This window comes from Neomonachus schauinslandi, chromosome 5, assembly GCF_002201575.2.
Source record: "Neomonachus schauinslandi chromosome 5, ASM220157v2, whole genome shotgun sequence".
Taxonomy (NCBI): domain Eukaryota; kingdom Metazoa; phylum Chordata; class Mammalia; order Carnivora; family Phocidae; genus Neomonachus; species Neomonachus schauinslandi.
The window spans coordinates 93,050,733-93,069,921 of record NC_058407.1 but is presented as its reverse complement, the minus strand read 5'-3'; the positions used below and the strand labels follow the sequence as shown (position 1 = coordinate 93,069,921).

At 37.2% G+C, this 19,189-nt stretch overlaps 3 protein-coding genes across 3 annotated transcripts; all 3 read right to left on the bottom strand.

Moving 5' to 3' along the window:
- Positions 1 to 1,782: 1,782 nt before the first annotated feature.
- On the bottom strand, positions 1,783 to 2,718 carry TAS2R7 (taste 2 receptor member 7). Its single transcript, XM_021690761.1, has one exon. It carries the CDS (start codon positions 2,716 to 2,718, stop codon positions 1,783 to 1,785), a length of 936 nt encoding a protein of 311 aa, XP_021546436.1.
- A 3,948-nt stretch (positions 2,719 to 6,666) lies between these two features.
- On the bottom strand, positions 6,667 to 7,586 carry TAS2R8 (taste 2 receptor member 8). The gene is given in 3 exon segments (XM_021690448.1): positions 6,667 to 7,173; positions 7,175 to 7,271; positions 7,273 to 7,586. Coding segments are annotated over 3 exon segments (918 nt in total).
- Positions 7,587 to 9,342: 1,756 nt separating this feature from the next.
- On the bottom strand, positions 9,343 to 17,145 carry TAS2R9 (taste 2 receptor member 9). The gene is given in 6 exon segments (XM_021690449.1): positions 9,343 to 9,390; positions 9,604 to 9,638; positions 9,641 to 10,330; positions 10,543 to 10,613; positions 15,547 to 15,649; positions 17,106 to 17,145. Coding segments are annotated over 6 exon segments (987 nt in total).
- Between the last annotated feature and the right edge of the window lie 2,044 nt (positions 17,146 to 19,189).

Sequence of the window (19,189 nt, the reverse complement as noted above, 5' to 3'; positions counted from 1 at the left end):
CTCCTGGCATGTAGCGATGATCTGTATTGAATCAATATCTCCTTTGATAGTTTTGATGTTTTAACATCTCAATACATAAGTTTTTGATTGAAGGTCTCATCTTATAAGGATATCTTGACATTCAATTATGCAGCCATCAAAAAAAAAATGAAATCTTGCCATTTGCAAGGACATGGAGGGAACTAGAGGGTATTATGCTAAGCAAAATAAGTCAATCAGAGAAAGATAAGTATCATATGATCTCACTGATATGAGGATTTTGAGAAACAAGACAGAGGACCATAGGGAAAGGGAAGGAAAAATGAAACAAGACGAAACCAGAGAGGGACACAAACCATAAGAGACTCTTAATCTCAGGAAAAAAACTGAGGGTTGCTGGAGTGGAGGGGGGTGGGAAGGATGGGGTGGCTGGGTGATGGACACTGAGGAGGGTATGTACTATGGTGAGCGCTGTGAACTGTGTGAGACTGATGAATCACAGACCTGTACCCCTGAAATGAATAATACATTATATGTTAATTAAAAATAAATAAATAAATAAATAAATAAATAAAAGGATATCTTTTTTTTTTTTTTTTTTTTAATTTTATTTATTTTGAGAGAGAGAGAATGAGAGACAGAGAGCATGAGAGGGAGGAGGGTCAGAGGGAGAAGCAGACTCCCTGCCGAGCAGGGAGCCCGATGCGGGACTCGATCCCGGGACTCCAGGATCATGACCTGAGCCGAAGGCAGTTGCTTAACCAACTGAGCCACCCAGGCGCCCAATAAAAGGATATCTTGACATTCAGTGTCTGGTTCCTAGTCTGCTAAAAGCAAACTTACACGTGTCTTTTGTGGAAAAATGTACTTCAGTAAGCAATCAATCGTTCTTTTTTTAGCCAACTTTGTCTTATAGAAACTTTCTATATAAACTCTCCTTCTCTCACACTTACAGAGTAACTTTCTTTCATTGATCTATAGTCCTAAAATAATTTTTGAACTTGTTGTGACAATATTTACTTTAATCACAATATATATCTTAACTGTGATTATAATCAGCATTAATTTCTGCCACATTCACAGAATTGCATAACATTTGATTAAGAACTGTCACCATATTGAGCTTTTTCCAAAGATGGAGTCTAGTTGGATGATCTGAGAAAAAAATCTAACTAGGATTGTGGGGATGAGTGAGCTGCTTTTCATAGGGATGCAAATAATAGCTAGATACTATTACAGTTGTTCTGAACTAGTCGTACAATTTTGCATCTAGAGAAATGATTTAGAACTTTGAAATACTCTCTCTTCTGACAGTTAATATTAAGATATTAACTTTTATATGTTCCAAAACATGTTAAAAAAAAAAAACTCTGAAAGGAAGGAGAGAGAGAGAGAAGAGAGAGACAGAGAGAAAGAGGCAAAATTAGCTCTACATGAGATTTCCTAAATTACATTATAGATATACTAAGTACATTTAAGAGTAATTAACCATATGAAACCAACATTAATGCAAGAACTGAGGACAACTAAGAAACATCATGTCGGGGCGCCTGGGTGGCTCAGTTGGTTAAGCGACTGCCTTCAGCTCAGGTCATGATCCTAGAGTCCTAGGACCGAGTCCCGCATCAGACTCCCCTCTCGGCGGGGAGTCTGCTTCTCCCTCTGACCCTCCCCCTTCTCATGCTCTGTCTCATTCTTTCTCTCTCAAATAAATAAATAAAATCTTAAAAAAAAAAAAAAAGAAACATCATGTCTTGCTTTGTCCTAGTAAATGATAGTTAGCCTTCAGATCTGTTTATGGTGTTAGAAATTTCTCCTGTTTAGGATATACTTTACTTTCCATAGCATCCTTAGGGATGCCTGTCTTAATTTATTGCTCCCCAGAATTAAGGTAAATGAATGGCTTGAGGGATAGATTAAAGCTATCAACTCACCAGTGACCACAGCTAATTCAGTCTCTGGCATAAAGTAGCTAGAGGTGGCTACGAGAAAGGCCAAACAGTAGGCAATGAAAAGGAGGAGAAAGGAGATGACAGCTTTCATGGCTCCCACGTGGGCTTCTATGCTGAAGTCTCTGCACCCTGTGGCATTGAGTTGCATCTGCCTGGTATGTCTCCAGAGGGAGAGGATCAAGAGGAGAAATGAGATCAGGGACACAGAAAAGGGGAATAGCGTTAACAGGTTGAAGCAAATCTTGATAGAAGCATATTGAGCTTTATTTACTCTGCATCTCACAGTTAAGTTTGTTTTCTTTGTCTTAACACAATACCTGAAATCATCATTCAAATTCTCAGTGACAAAAAGGCTAATAAACACAGAGAGGACCAAGCACCCCAGCAGGATCCTAGGAATCACACTGTCAATTCTCCTCTTCACCCAGAGGAAAAGAGGATGGAAGAAATTCGCAATCTTGAGGAAATAGAAAATGCTGAGACAGGTGGCAAACCAGACACTTAAATGGTTGGTTAGTGTCCAGAAAAAATCAATGATTCTCATTTGTTTACCGGTAGTATACACGTCTGGATACAGCACCAATATAAAACAATCTAATAGTATTATACATAATAGACAAATTCTGGATATGGCCAGACTTGTGAGGATTAAATCAACGGAGGCGATCTTCCTATTCTCGATCCAACCCATGCAGTTCACCAATCCAATGAATGCATTTCCTAAAATCCCCATTGAAAACTCTCCAGCTGCCATGAGCATTAAGGTGGTCTCCACTTTATCCAGCATGTTAAAATACAGAAATATCCAGGGGCGCCTGGGTGGCTCAGTTGGTTAAGCGACTGCCTTCGGCTCAGGTCATGATCCTGGAGTCCCAGGATCGAGTCCCGCATCGGGCTCCCTGCTAAGCGGGGAGTCTGCTTCTCCCTCTGACCCTCCCCCATCTCGTGCTCTCTCTCTCTGTCTCATTCTCTCTCTCAAATAAATAAATAAAATCTTTAAAAAAAAAATACAGAAATATCCAATTCGTTTCTAGTTGAACTGATATAGTTTGATAGGTACACCTACTTCTTAGATTTTGCTATAATTTTCTTTGCCTCTCTTATTGTAGTCTGTCTTAGGGTAGAGACTGGAGTGAGAAACGAAGACTGTAGCTATCATCATTAAATCCTAATTAGTCTTGAGAAGCAAATGTGGCTGGCAATCCCTGGCCTGGCCACTGCACGTATCACCTGTATGTAAAACCCCTATCAGCAGGCTTTATTTTTCCACATATGGTTAATTTAGGCTGAGCTGCATTTTAGTATGCAAATTAGACCTGTTCCCTTGCATGGTCCTGCACTGTCTATGTTTTGCAAGGCTATGTTTTGCAAGTTTTGGATTCATTAATCTGCAACATATACTAGTAGCCTCAATAAGGCTGTTAGATTTAACAAATAAAAATACAGGACACCCAGTTAAACTTGAATTTCAAATAAACAATGAATGATTTTTTTTTTTTTAGTATATGTCCCAAATTGCATGAGATTAGCACTTCCAAGAAGTACTAAAATTCAAATTTAATTGGGTGTCCTGTATTTTATCTGGCAAATTTAAATTCCAAGGATTTTCTAGCAATTAGAAAACAGGCCAAAATTGAAATTTGTAGAGCAATCTTCATTTTGCTAAATGATAATATTGATTACTGCTAAAAATCCAAAGTTTGGGTTAACAGTGAGAACTATACATTTTCAAGGATTTAAAAGGTTACACTAAATATAGCTTATTTGGGTCTAAAAAAATATTTTAGCTCATTTATCTTGGTTGTTCAGATGAAGAGTTACATGCACAAGGTCTCTTAAAATAATGCATTGTTTTCTTAGTCAAGTCAATTTAATGGTCATTTAGTTTGTGATGCTATATATGATAAGATGAAGGAGCCCTAATGGAGTATTGATTACCTTTATATTTTCCCTTTACATTTAAAATGTTCTCGAGTGCAGTTGTACATATGAGAGAAGAGATTAAAATCCTGTGTTTTGATCTACTCTCCACCCTCCACCATGCCAAATTGCATCTGAGAATCTAGATCCTTAGCCTTCCTAGACTATCAGGCAAGAGACTGATGATTAAGTTTACCTCACTCTTACAGGCTACTCTTATTTTGAAGTAGGTTCTCTAATTTAGAGTTACTGAGAAACACTTTGCTACATAGTATTTCCATGGAATAATTCTGCCTGCTGATACTTTCTCTGGGAACACATATCTTCCCATCCTTCCTTAAAGGACAAACTCCTAAAATGCAGCCCTGATTTTTGGACACACTATCTCATTTTGCAGCCATGTTCACAGATGACTGCTTTCTTCTGATCCTAGAAATGATCCCTGACCCAAGCACATCATTTTCTTCTCCACAGTGCCCTGGTAAATAAAGGGCCTCAGTAACTATGATAATACCTTTACCCAAATACATTTTTATACGTCTTTGTTTTTTGTCTTTTTTGCAGGTAAGTATAGATTTTCTGCATACTTGTGTTGTATAGCGTGTAAGTTATAGTGCAGTTACTATGGAAACAGGATGAAAGTTCCTCAAAAGATTAAAAATACAGCTACCACATGATCCAGCATCCCCAAATCTGGGTATTTCTCTAAAAGAATTGAAATCAGGATCTCAAAGTGATATTAGCGCTCATGTTTATTGCAGTGTTATGCACAACAGCTAAATGTAGAAACACTCTAATTGCCCATTGACATATGAATGAATAAAAAGAATGTGTTACATACAGACAATGGAACATCATTCAGTCTTAAAGAGAAGAAAATTTTGCAATATACAAAAACCTAGGTGGACTTGGAGGACATTATGCTGAGTTAAATGAGCTAGTTACAAAAGGACAAATATTGCCCTATTCCACTTGTATAGTTATCTAGAATAGTCAGGTAATAAAAGCAAAGAGTAAAATAGTAGTTGCCAGGGCCTGAGGGGAGATAAGAATGCAGAGTTGCTATTCAATGAGTATCAAGTTTCAGTTACTCAAGATGAATAAATTCTAGAGACATGCTCTACGATATAGTGCCTATAGTTAACAACACTGTATTGTACACTTAAAAATTTGTTAAAAGCATAGATCTCATACTCTGGTTTCTCTTCAGATCGCATAAATCTTTCGCCTTTTAAAAGCATAGATCTCATATTGAATGCCCTACTACAATAAAAAAAAAAAAAAGAAAAGAAAACAGAAAAAAAAAATTGCAAGAGAGCATTTTGTCACCAGCTTACTACTTTGAACCCTTACTACTTTGAACTATTTTGAACTTTGGTGGTCAGTGGAGGTACTTCAAACACTGAAGATACAGAAAACTAAACATGGAAGGAAGGACTTCACACTAACGGAGGGAAACTTTCCCAGAAGTACTAATCTTACAAAACATTTATTTCATCTAAACTTGCAGAAGAATGTAAAGTTCATTCCAGCGTAGGATTAACAGGTATTTTGTAGAATATACTAATATATTCCATCAAAAGAATATCAATTCTCCTGTCTTGTACAACAAATAGCAATTTGAATGCTAAGATATTAGAAATATAGTTAATGAAGTTTATGTACTTAAGACTGTAAATATTGGGACTTTCCAGAGTGAATTTTACATCATCATATGCAGAAAACTGGATAATCTTCAGGTAATTAATATTTTGGTCATAACAAAACAAAATAAGTAGATTGAAATAGACCAGATTTTGACATAGCACATGGTAGGACCTGAAATGCACAGCCATATCAGAACAGACATGAACTTAGATATTCCAGATCAAGTGTTTCAACACTACTCTAGTGAGGAAGGATTTGATGTTCACAGTAGAACAACAATTTAGTAGTGACTCTTATTTTTTATTATTTTTTTGTAATTTACTCTGTATGTGTTATGGCATACATTGCTTTTTTAGTGATAGCATGCAGTTATTCCAAAATGTATGTTAATTTCTTCCCAATTAATTGCTTTTCTAAAGTCCTGAGTAAAAAGAACCCCTGCAGGTCTTATTAAGAAAGGAGCCTGAGTAAAGCAGTCTGATCGAAATTAATTGTCCCATCCCTTTATCCAGATTGTGAAGAGCACTTAGGAATGTCCGTAGAGAGAGATACTTGAAAGGGATCTATTCCCATCCTATTGCTGCCTGAACAGCAAGTTGTTTGTAAGGAAATTTAATTTCAAGGAAAATGAATAAAGAGGTGCCAGAATAAAGTCAACCAGGAAATATTATCTAGGAGACCACCTAAAGCATCACTCATCTGGGAGGAGACAGATACATAACTGGGACACTGAACCAGAGATGGGACAGGGGGAGATCTGAGTTCCTAGTTAATAAGCCAAATGAGAGTGACCCAACAGAGCCATGAAGGGAGCAAAATTAAGGGTCAGCCTATGAAAAAATGTATGATAGGAAAAAAATGAAAAAACAGTGCGATTCAGTGCTCTTTATCATGGGCCTAAGTAAAAACTCAAAGGAACTTAACTAGGCAGTACATGCCTAACATCTGCACTAAGAAGGCAAAAAGGGAAGTGTGAGCTCTCAAACTCTTGGAGGAAAGGGCGTGTGAAGATGAGAATCTGGAGTGTACACAGACAAAAGGGATATATACATTCAAGTGCTAATAGGTCTCAAGAACACTTAAAGATGTTACCCGAAATAAGCAGGATAACTGGAAAAAATGAGAATGTATTTTTTATTAGCAAAGTCCATTTATAAAGCTAAGATTTTTACATCATGCAGACTGTTCTCCCATATCTCAGCATCCTGATATATGTCTGCCTCAGCTTGTTATTTCTAATAATTAAAATAAGTGAATGACCGGAAGGATAGAGAATTGCTATAATTTCTCCTAACATCACAGTTAACTTGCTTTCTTTCATAGGGTAGCTAAAAGTCGCCAAAAGAGAAGCCCCATAGTATACAAAAAGGAGGAAGAGAAATGAAGTCATAGTTTTCATGGCTCTCACATGGGCCTCTGTGCTGGGGTCTCCACAGCCTGTAACACTGAGTTTCATTTGCTTGATATGTCTCCATAGGGACATAATTAAAAGGAAAAATGAGATCAATGATACAGTACATGGGACAATTGCCAACAGGTTAAAGAGAGTCAAAGGGTTGAAGTATTGACTTTTACTCACATGGAACATTTCAGTGCAGTTTCTTTTATGATTTATAATTTTATGAAACTCATAATCATAATTTGGTGTTGTTGCTAGTATAAGGCTGATCAAAAGAGGAAATGGCCAAACAACCCAGCAGAATCCAGTGAATCACTCTGTCAGTTCTTCTCTTTAGCCAGAGAAAAAGTGGATGGGAGAAATTGGCTATCTTGAACATTGAGGCAGGTGGCAAACCACGTACTTAAGTAGTTGGTGGGTGTCCAGAAGATACTAATGACTGCCTGTAGCTTATCATTTTCATAAAAATTTGGGTAGCATACCATTATGATGCCATTTAGTATCAGTACACAGAGCAAACAAATTCTGGAGATGGCTAGACTGGCGAGGATATAGTCAATTGAGGAGATCTTTTTCTTCTTAATCCAATCAATCCAGTTTACTAGTCCAATGTATACATTCCCCAACATTCCTATTATGAATTCTCCAGTTACAATGATCACAAAGATGTTGTCTTCCCTACTGAGCATGTTGGTAGGGAGAAGACCCTGATCTCTAATATCACTACAGATGGGCTAATTTACAGACGCTCAGTTGGAGCATGGTAAATAAGTTCTTCAAATCATGGAATAATATTTTCATCTCATCCACTATTTTGACTTTAATATAATTCCAGAAGTACCCAGCTCTCTTTTGAAATAGAATTGCTTCTCCATTCATGAGGACAACCAACTGGTTGCTCCAAACAGTTTGACTAGCTTTGAGCCAGGGCAAATTATAATCATCACCCTTTAGTGAGTGATAAGGGAAATGTTTGCTTGAAACTGCTCTTATACAAATTAAAAGAGATTATATTTCATGAATTTGCAACAGGCTTCTTGCTGTTAAGTTCTGTGTATTTTGACCCTGTCAAATTGAATTTTGAATACAGAGCCACAGAAAGCAAACGAAAACATGCATTCCATAAAAATCACAATGTGTAAATGAAAGTCCATTTTCTTCACCATAAATTATAAATTAATCAAAAGTTTCCTAGTGGAAATGAATTTTAATTTTGGAAATGATCAGTACAATCAGTTGTAGAAAATTAACTTTCAGTCAGAGGATAGTAATTTTGTTTTCATACAAATGATTAATTCGAGAAGGGTATGATACAAATCTAATTATAAATGACATAGTGTTATTAGGCAGGCACATGGCAATATTTACTAAAAATTTTTTCTCTATGGAGTTTTTTTTTAATAGAAGTGAAAGATGTTAGATAAATCTGCTATGTTTGGTTTTATTTAATATGGGAAATGCTGTCCATGACAATTCACTTCCTGAAATGTTGTCTCTTGGATAATGAATATTTTCATATAAAATTAAGAAAACACATTTTATACTATTTACAATCAACTCCTTTTATAAGATTTATAATCTCACATTCTACATTGTAGTCATTTCTCTAGATGGGGCAATCACCTTTAAGAAAATATTTACTGAATTATATTTCCAGGGAATAGGACTAAGTCTACTGTTAAATTGATTTATTCTTTCTTAGGAAACCTAGCCCACAAATCTAGGTAATACAAAACACATAAACTAGGTAATACAAATCACAGAATCTAGGTAATACAAATCGCATAAACTAGGGTTCTTCTAATTTTATTTAAGTACTTCTATAATGTAAGAAACATATCTAGTATTTTTCCTATTTCTTATGTGTGCATAGTGTGTAATAGGAAAGCATGAAGTTAATAATTTAAGGAAAACTAGTTATCTGTAAAATGTTATCAGAAACAGAATAGAAAAGAGAATGATGCTAAAACAAAACAAAACAAAACAAAACAAAAAACACATGTCAAAGATTCTTGAGTCTAGAAGGATAGGAAAACATTCCAAAGAATCTTTGAGAACTGACTCCTAAAACTGGCATCACCAGCTAGGATGGTTTGATACGCATATTTCTAACTGTGCACCCCTTATCCCCTTTCCTAGTCAAACCTTTTCTTGAGATCACCCCTCTTTTCTTACATTATATTTCACCCTAGGGAGGATCTCACCAGAGTGTTTTTTCTCCATCCTTATGAGGATGAGCCATTCTAGAAATGGAGAGGACAGGGCAGAAAAGTTAAGTACTGACTTCCAGCTCAAAGTAGATAGTTTTTTACATGATTGATTTTATAGGAAGGACTGATATGTTTTAAAATCTCTTCCCCAAAGTCTGTTTGCTTAAAATTCTTCTACTTTTTGAGTTCAAGGCCTTTACCAGATATGACAGAAATAAGTAGAATCTCTTTGCATTTAGGCAATGATATGAAATGTTAGCATGGGATTTGGATTCATTTTTTCCTGCAAAGACAAAGAAATATATGTGGTTCAATAACATTTCATTTAAAGTTAACCAGAACAGAAATGTTAAGGAACACAAAGGAAAATTTAGGATAATGATAGATATTAATGATTTCTAAAGCATGTATAAAAAAATGAATGTGATCAATTGGGAGAAGGGAGAAGGTCTTTTGTTGATTTCTTTCTCCTTGTATTCAGGATTCTCTGTGGAACGAAAGGTTCCCTTCTTCTGTGGAAACTCTTCACATCCTTAGCACTTTCAGAAAAGCCTCCCTCAGTTTGCTGTTCCTCATTATCAGGATGAACAAATGGCTTGATGGGAAAATGACAGCTATCATGCCACCAAACATCACCACTAATTTTCCCTGAGGAATCAGCAAGCTAGAGGTTACTACAAGAAAGACTGCATAGTACATAATGAAGAGAAGCAGAAAGATGATCACTGCCTTTATGTCCCTCATGTGGGCCTCTGTGCTGGGGTCTCTGGACCCTGTGGCATTAAGTTTCATCTGCTTGGTATGTTTAAATAGGGAGAAAAGTAACAAGAGAAATGAGGTTAGGCAAAGAACAAAGGGAATGATAGCCTCCAGGTTCAGGATAACCAGTTTGAAAGCACTTGGGATTTTACTCACTTTGAATTCCCAAGTTATGTTTTCCTTATGATTGCCTTTGAAGGGATCCCAGAAGTCCTCATTCAATGAAACACTAATAGTTATACAGGTAAGGAAGGACATCAGAAAAATCCCCAGGACGACTCTGTTAATCTTTAGTTTCAGCCAGAGGAAAAATGGGTGGGATATATTGGCTATCTTCAGTAAATAGAACATGCTGAGGCAAGAAGTAAACCAGACACTTGAATGATTGCTAAGTGTCCAGAAAACATCCACAATGCTCATTAGCTTGCTACCGGCATATCTATCTCGGGAGATACATAAATAAAGCCATCTAGGGCGCCTGGGTGCCTCAGTTGGTTAAGCGACTGCCTTTGGCTCAGGTCATGATCCTGGAGTCCCTGGATCGAGTCCCATATCGGGCTCCCTGCTCAGCAGGGAGTCTGCTTCTTCCTCTGACCCTCCCCCCTCTCATGTGCTCTCTCTCTCTCATTCTCTCTGTCTCAAATAAATAAATAAAATCTTTAAAAAAAATAAATAAAGCCATCTAAAGATATCAAACACAACAAACAGATTCTGGAGATGGGTAAGCTCACCAAGATAATGTCAATCCATTTTCCCAAATTCCTATAGTCAATTCACCAGCGATCGGGATGGTAGAAATTACCTCCGTTGTACTTAGCCTGTCAGCAGAGAGTTCTGACTTGGGATATCACTGATGATGAATTGGCTTTCAGCTGACCAGTGAAGAATGGTGTATATATATGTCTGTCATGTAGGTCATGCTGAAGTTGTCTTTTTCTGTCCTCTTTGTCAGCTTTGATCCAGGTCAGTGAGATAGCCAGTCTGCTCCGGGTGAGAACTACCTAAAGACTTCACTGATTGGCCAGTAATATCTTTCATGTGCAGTGATGATTGAAAGCTTCCAAGATGAAAATAGGAATGGATCTGATTTCTTGGATTTGCACAATCTTTCTCATTTTAAGCTTTGTATATTTTGGAGTTATTGAATTTAAGCTTTTGACCAGGAACTTCAAGAAAAAAATTAATTACTTGGAAAATATGGATCCAATTTAATTTGCAGATGTGGCACATTACTGTCTCTGATGACTTGCAAAGTACTCCCAGATTATGGTCCATTTGGTGCAAATGCATGTTTTGGAGCTTAAAAATAATTGTGGATTTAGAGTGTTGACAGTTAACATGACTAATTTCAGTCTTAAAGCAATGTATTCACTTCATTAATTAGGATAACTCAGGTGGGCAGCAGTGGTTTTCAATTTTCTTGTTAAGATGATTACTTGACTTTCCAGCTCTTCCGTCCTGTAATGGGGAAGACTGAGCACTGAAGACATTCCAGTTGTGCCTGTTATTACTCAGAATTTGACCTCAGAATCTGTATGTTAAAATCTGAGTGCAATCTTCTTTATAATGCTTTTATAATAATGGATACCGATTTCAAAGACAAAACATATTGGATCATATGTTTACTATTTGTATACTTTTTTGGTTGCCCTCCATCCCTGGGACCCCTTCCATAGGGCAGAGAGCCCACACACCCGTGTCCCCCGCTCCTGGCCCTGGCGGAGGTGGTGCCCGGGAGAGCCCCTGGGGCGCGCCTGGGGCCAGATGGCTTGGGGTCAGCTCCCTTCGCGTTGATCCTGGGGGCACACTGAGATCTGTCCACCCCCTTAAAGTCTGGTTTCCTGCCCCTCCTCTCCACTGCTGAAATCACCCCCAGGCCCAGTGATTGTGGACCACCTTGGAAAGATCAGGAATTCTCCAAAGTTAGGGCAACATTTAAATCAATTTATGACTCACCATGGTCACACCTGCCATTCGTTGGTGAACCGCTGAACTGAGTGAGGGTGAAAGAGCAGAAGCTTATTCCTTGATTTTCACACAGCTCATGGGGCTCTTTGCTTTTCCAAAACATTTGAAGCAGCATAATTAAAAAGTGAGTAAAACAAACAAAATACAAATAGGAAGAAGAAACCAGAAATAAGTGAAATTGATTACCAATAGGGAGTGATTTAAAATGAGATGGAAGTTATGGAAAGCAGATTACACCATTATCAGTATGCCTTTTGTATAGTTTTGAGTCTTGATGCTGATGTTTGAGATAATAAAATAAAATAAGGGCTGGAGAAAAAAAACCTAAAGCAAAATGCAATTAAAATACAGCCCTTACTTTTTCAAATTAATAATATAACCAATGCTGAAGGGAAAAAAAGAGAACCAACCAAAATAACTTTTTTTTCCAAAATTACTTTTCAACAGATTTTTGACTATATGTGCTCACATAGGCATACATTAACTGTAAAGAAGTATCGAAGTGTAGTTACTACTCTTTCTTTTTCTTTCTTTCTCTTTTTTTTTTCCTACAAGTGGTATGTGTTAGCAAATCTGAAACTACTTTCAGTGTATTTTAGGATTGAACAAATGAGTATATATACTGAAGAAAAAAAATGAGATCCATGTTTTTCATTGTGAAAGATAGGATTTACAACATGGAAAGAATAGTCTGTATTTTTTAACTGAATTAGAGCTACCAGTATAGATTCGTCATATACATATATATAGAAAAACAGACACATGGAGAGAATAATAGGTGTGTATGTGTGTATGCAACCAAATCTTGGTTTTCTTTTTTTTCTTTTTTTTTTTTTCTTTTTTTTTTTTTTTTAAAGATTTATTTATTTGAGAGAGAGAGACACAACGAGAGAGGGAACACGAGCAGGGGGAGTGGAAGAGGGAGAAGCAGGCTCCTGGCCGAGCAGGGAGCCCGATGCGGGGCTCGATCCCAGGACCCAGGGACCATGACCTGAGCCGAAGGCAGACGCTTAACGACTGAGCCACCCAGGCGCCCCCAAATCTTGGTTTTTAAATACACTTCCACACTAAAAGAAATCAGGACTCCTTGGAGAAATAGTAAATCCAGGAAAGGATTAGAAAAAATACAAAATGAGCCTAAAATATTTTGTTGTGCAAGAATGTAAGGAAACGGGCACCTGGGTGGCTCAGTTGGTTAAGCGACTGCCTTCAGCTCAGGTCATGATCCTGGAGTCCCGGGATTGAGTCCCGCATCGGGCTCCCTGCTCGGCAGGGAGTCTGCTTCTCCCTCTGACCCTCCTCCCTCTCATGCTCTCTGTCTCTCATTCTCTCTGTCTCAAATAAATAAATAAAATCTTAAAAAAAAAAAAAAAGAATGTAAGGAAGCCCTATGGGGACATGTCGAAAGGACACAAGAGTCAACCTGAAGTGGTTTTTACTTGACAAATCTAGATCAGTGTAGGCATTAAAATAAATCATGATAGTAATAAGTAATAATCCATTGAATAAAATATGAATCTGCATTATACAATATGTCCATTGAATAAAATATGAATCATGCATCTATTTTATATATAAATGTATATTTATTTATATAAAAAATGAATAAATAAATCATTGATTTCAAGTAACTATTCTTTATCAGGCAAAAGAAGTGTTCTTCTACTTGTTTATTAAGAGTGTATGACAGGGTACCTGGCTCTCAGTCAGTAGAGCATGTGACCCTTGATCTCAGGATCATGAGTTCAAGCACCACACTAGGCATGGAGCTTACTTAAAAAAATAAAATATAAGTTGAAATTTTTTTTAAAAGGAGTATATGTCAACAGACCATTAAATATAATGTCTCCCTTATACACATTAACAGTATATTTAGAAGACTACCTGTTAACAACTTGATCCTGGTATATTTTAATAAATAGAGTCTCTTCTTCTCCCTCCTCTCTCTTTTTCATTCTCAAAATCTATATTAAAGACTAAGCTTTATACAGCCAGCCCTTTGTTTCCCTTTGTGTGGGAAGCTCTTAGTTCTCAAGAGACATGCAGGAACTTCCTGGAGAATAAAATCTTCAACATAAAATGAAGATTTCTACCAAGTGCTGTCTTCTTGACTCTGATATTCATAGCACCATCTGAAATTAATCAGAAATCTTACCATTTGGGGGCACCTGGGTGGCTCAGTTGGTTAAGCATCTGCCGTCGGCTCAAGTCATGATCCCAGGGTCCTGGGATTGAGCCCCACATCTGGCTCCCTGCTCCATGGGGAGCCTGCTTCTCCCTCTGCCTGCCATTCCCACTGCTTGTACTCTCTCTCTGTCAAATAAATAAATAAAATCTTTTAAAAAAAAAGAAATCTTACCATTTTTCTATAATGCCCTTCTCTTGGGAGGATGACATGAGAAAATGGCAAAGTCTGCATTTTTGTGTACAATATAGTGGTCTTCTCTATATTAGCAACATTGTTCTGATTTTTACTGGAGGACTCCTCCTTAAGGGTCAACTATTAGGTAGGATTGTGCATGGTGAATATATAGATATGGTAAAAGCAATCAAAACACTTTTTCATACTTTTACCTTTCCAGGCATAACTTGTAAAACAAGTATTTCCAAGAAATTAATTGCTTTATTGGCCTCTTATCATATTTTCCCTCTTTCATATCTACATTTTATGCCAGCAAAAGACTAAGATCTAAACAAAGAGCATTTCTCTTCATTTTCTATTTAACTTTTTATTATGAAAAATTTCAAGCATAAACAAAGGCAGAGAGGACAATACAATAAGTCCCACGTACCCATCACCTACTTCAGCAGTTACCAATGTACGACCACTATACCCTTACTCATCCCACTCCCTGTGGATTATTTTGATATGCATTCCAGATATGATAGCTCCACATCCATCAGGTTGTACACTATGCTATTATAATAAAATTTCCACCAGTAGTAGCTGGCTGATATGAAAGGATTTTAACAGCTTCAGTGAATTCTAGACTATTTGATTTCTGCAGTTACATCAGTAGCAAAAATACTCTCAAATACAGTTTATTGCAAAAGATTATCAAAACATGAATTAAATGGCTAAATCTGTATTACTCCAGAAACCAGGTGGTTATCTAGAGGACTTAAATAGTTTTAAGTAAAAGCACATTAGTATGACATTAATATCGCCGAATGACAGTTTATATCACAGATCCATATTGGCCTCCTGACGTTTGTGAATGACTCAGTGTTAATGATAGTGATTTTCAGTTGGTCTTGGAATATTTTTTTTTCTATTTAGCTTTTCTCTCTGCCATATCTTATTATACCCACCTGTTCAATTTTGATTACTTGTGTTTAATTTTTAACATCTCTCTTCTCTAGGTCTCTGTGAGTGGAATGTGACTTATACATACATACACAGAAGTTCAAACATCTCAAAGAGATAAGAGTTCCTCTTTATATATACATATATTTTTGGGTCTGGATATTAGGTTAGAGGTCTGTCCAGGTCTAGGAAGAATTTAAATGATACTCAGTGGGACAGTACGTATACGAAAGGAAGAATCCAATGAAACAAGGAAGATTACACAGACTTCTTGTTGACTTCTCTCATAGGCCTATCGATGTAGCTGAAAGTACTTTCCTTTCAGACCATGCTTCAAGTGCCAAAGAATCCCCAAGATTTTCCTCATTTGGCTGTTTCCAAAAATCACAACATATGCGTGACCTGAAGGATAGGGATTTCTTATACAACCAAACATCCAAACCAAGCCAGCTTGTTCTGAAGCAACAGTGCCCCCAAAATGTCATGAAAAAGGCAAATTGATACAGCACTAAGAACACATGAAAGAAAAAATTAGTTTTTGCCACTCTGAAATGGGCCTTCATACTGGGGTCTCTGGAATCCCTGACAACCTCAATGTGCTTCACGTGTTTCCACAAAAAAAGAAAATCAAGGAAGGAGAGACAGGAGGGAGGAACCAGAACAGGCCACAGCCAGGCCACCCCTCAATGTGCCACTTTGGCATACTGATTATTTCAAATAAAAGTTACTTAAGAAACAACCAGTGCAAAAACACTCAACCCTCCTCCGTTCCCCTGAAAGCAGAAAAGAATCTCCCAAATAAAGAATATCCTCTCTGAGCTAAAGTAAAAAGACATCCTTATCACTAGAGAGAGGGACTTTAAAACTGAGAAAGCTGTAGAAACAAGCATTTTTACTTTTTTTTTTTTTTAAAGATTTTATTTATTTATTTGGCAGAGAGAGACACAGCGAGAGAGGGAACACAAACGGGGAGTGGAAGAGGGAGAAGCAGACTCCCTGCCGAACAGGGAGCCCGATGTGGGTCTCGATCCCAGGACTCGGGGATCGTGACCTGAGCCGAAGGCAGACGCTTAACGACTGAGCCACCCAGGCGCCCCACATTTTTACTTTTTTTTACTCATTTACTACTTCAGCCCAAATTTTGCTTAGAATTACTTACTAATTAAAACTCCCAAACACTTGTTTTCCTTCTCCTGTAAATTATTCACAAATTTATTGTCTCTTTGTCTAAAATGTGTAAAAAACTGCCTGCTTTGGTCATTTCTTTAGGTCTCGATTTCATTATTGGGCTTCCATGAGCATGTAATAAAACTTTGCTTTTGTTTTTTTCCTGTTAATCTGTCTCACATAAATCTAATTCTTAGTCCAGCTGGGAGACCTTGAGGATAAAGGAAGAATTCTCCCTCCCAACAGACCCAATAGTAAAGATAATCATATAATTTAAATTTTTTATTTTTATTCACATTGAATATCCCAGTTATATTTCTCTCCCTCCCTCCCCCTTTCTCTCTCTTTGTTGTTGTTTTTGGAGATGATATCAGAAGACATCAAAACTATATGGCAAAGAAAAGCTTATGAACAGGGAGGTCACAGATACCAGCAGAAGGATGAACACTACCTCGTTAATTCTCCATGTTAGCCAAAGGGAAAGTGAATAGGGGAAATCGGCAATCTTCAGGAAAAAAAAAGACAGTGAGGCAAGTAGCTAACCACGTGCTCAAGTGGTTAACCAGTATGCAGACACTAGTTAGGATATGGTTTCTGTCCACAGTAACAAGGATTTTCTGATACAATAGCACTGAAAACAAATTGACGATTGTGAGCCACAATTGACTAATTCTGTCAAAGGCCAAACTAATAATAATAAAGCCAATCGAGCATAACTTTTGATTTCTAATTCAAGGAATGCGATTTGTGGAGTCCAATGAATGCATTCCTTAAAATATCTATTATAATTTTCCCACGTGTTACAACCATGAGAACTTTCTCCAATGTATTCGACATGGCCGCAAAGAAAAAACCCTGATCTGCAGTTTGTTGACTAATCTCCTGATGACTTACTAGATTAAGGTATAGGTTTTGTTTAATTACGCAATAACATTCTACTTTTTTATTGTGGCTCTTCTTCTTAGCTATGAAGCCCAGGAATCTGCAATACAACTATGGAATCACTCTCTAAACACCCACTGAACATTTCCAGCCCCTCTGCTAAGGATTTCCAATCTTGGTCCAGATGTCAGCTAGAAACTGTAACATCCTATGTAAAGAGATGATTGAAAGACCAGATTCTCATTTGCTAATATGTAAATAAAGGCACAGATTAATTTTCACTCTTTTGAATAAAAATTCCTCTCTTCTCTCAAAGAACTGCTTCATTTGATATACAAATCTAAATTGTGAAATAGATACCTCTGTTAAATAACAGAAAGTCAACTGAGTAAATTTTAAGATCTCATTGGCTTTATTAATCAATTCATGAATCAAGCAATATCCTATCTAGCAAGTAGAGGGGAGCTCCAAAGGGCTACAGAAAAGGAAAAGTTTTTAAAGGTAGAGAAGGAGTGGAAAAAAGGGAATTATGAACAAAGAATCCATTGTTTTAGGCCAGGTCACCCTCCTAAGGGGAATGGAAGGGGCCTATCAGTAAATTTCCTAGTGCTGACCAGGAAATTCCCATGTTGATTGGTTCAAGGTTACATTTCTGGGGGGGTTGAAACTTCAATTAGGTTGGGTATTAAGTTTTGGTTTATTGACTTGGGGCCTTAACCTAAATGACATCATTTTGGACTTGTGGTTTTCTTTTTCATATCTCAAACACTGATTTTCACCACATTAAAATATTTCCACATGTAGGTAAAACTAGCAACCTCTGCATTACTGATTACTAACACTCAAAGTGCAGGTCACCTTGTTACAGAGTAAGGTACAGGGTTTGAAATTTTCAGAAAACTTGGCAATTTAAACTCAGTATTATAATTCCCAAAGAAATGTGTTTTGTTTTTTGTTTTTTGTTTTTCTATAAAGACGTGGGCCTTTCAGGTCATCTGTCAGTAGCATTTTAAATACTTTTTTTAAATGCTAAGTCTTTGCATGAAACATAAGTACCCCAAACTATACATGCCAAAACTGAACTTCTCTTGTTTCTTCAAAGGCTTTCTTGGGCGTATAGAAGAGTCTTCAAGACTCTTCAAGACTTTTTTTTATTCTTTTTTTTTTTTAAAGATTTTATTTATTTATTTGAGACAGAGAGAATGAGAGACAGAGAGCATGAGAGGGAGGAGGGTCAGAGGGAGAAGCAGACTCCCTGCTGAGCAGGGAGCCCGATGCGGGACTCGATCCAGGGACTCCAGGATCATGACCCGAGCCGAAGCTGTCGCTTAACCAACTGAGCCACCCAGGCGCCCCTTTTTTTTATTCTTGAGAGAGTAGGGGGGACAAGGAAAAAAAGAGAAATGTTAACTAAAGTGCGGAAATTTTTCCACAGAATATTAAGATTACTGTATGTTGGCAATCATGCTTAAAAACGTGTAACTAGGGGTGCCTGGGTAGCACAGTCGGTTGAGGGTCCATTTCTTGGCTTTGGCTCAGGTCTTGATCTCAGGGTTGTGAGATCGGGCCCCTCGTTGGCTCCACACTCAGTGTGGAGTCTGCTTAAAACTCTTTCTCCCTGTTGCTTTGCCCCTCCCCACTGTGCGCTCTCTCTCTCACATAAATAAATAAAATCTTTTTAAAAATGCGTAACTATATTTAGAATTATCTATTGGGTATATTTCAGCTTAAATTACAAAAGGCTTGAGGGATATCTGTTCTGATCATTTGAAATTAACTAAGAAAATATTTTAATTTATTGATGTCTTTAATGCACTTGAACCAATAGTAATTAGATGTCATTCCCACCCCTACTTTCTGACTTGGTCTTTCAAGAAAATTAATAGTAAAAAAGATTCAAATAACGACATAACTAAGCCAAGGGAGGAGATCCTGTGAGATCCTGTTCTGGGGGCAGGAACATGTAAAGGCAGTCCTGCAAAGAAGCAGCTAGTTAGTT

What these genes read in the sequence shown, in the direction of transcription:
- TAS2R7 (XM_021690761.1), bottom strand. Translation starts at nt 2,718, where the DNA reads ATGCTGGATAAAGTGGAGACCACCTTAATGCTCATGGCAGCTGGAGAG.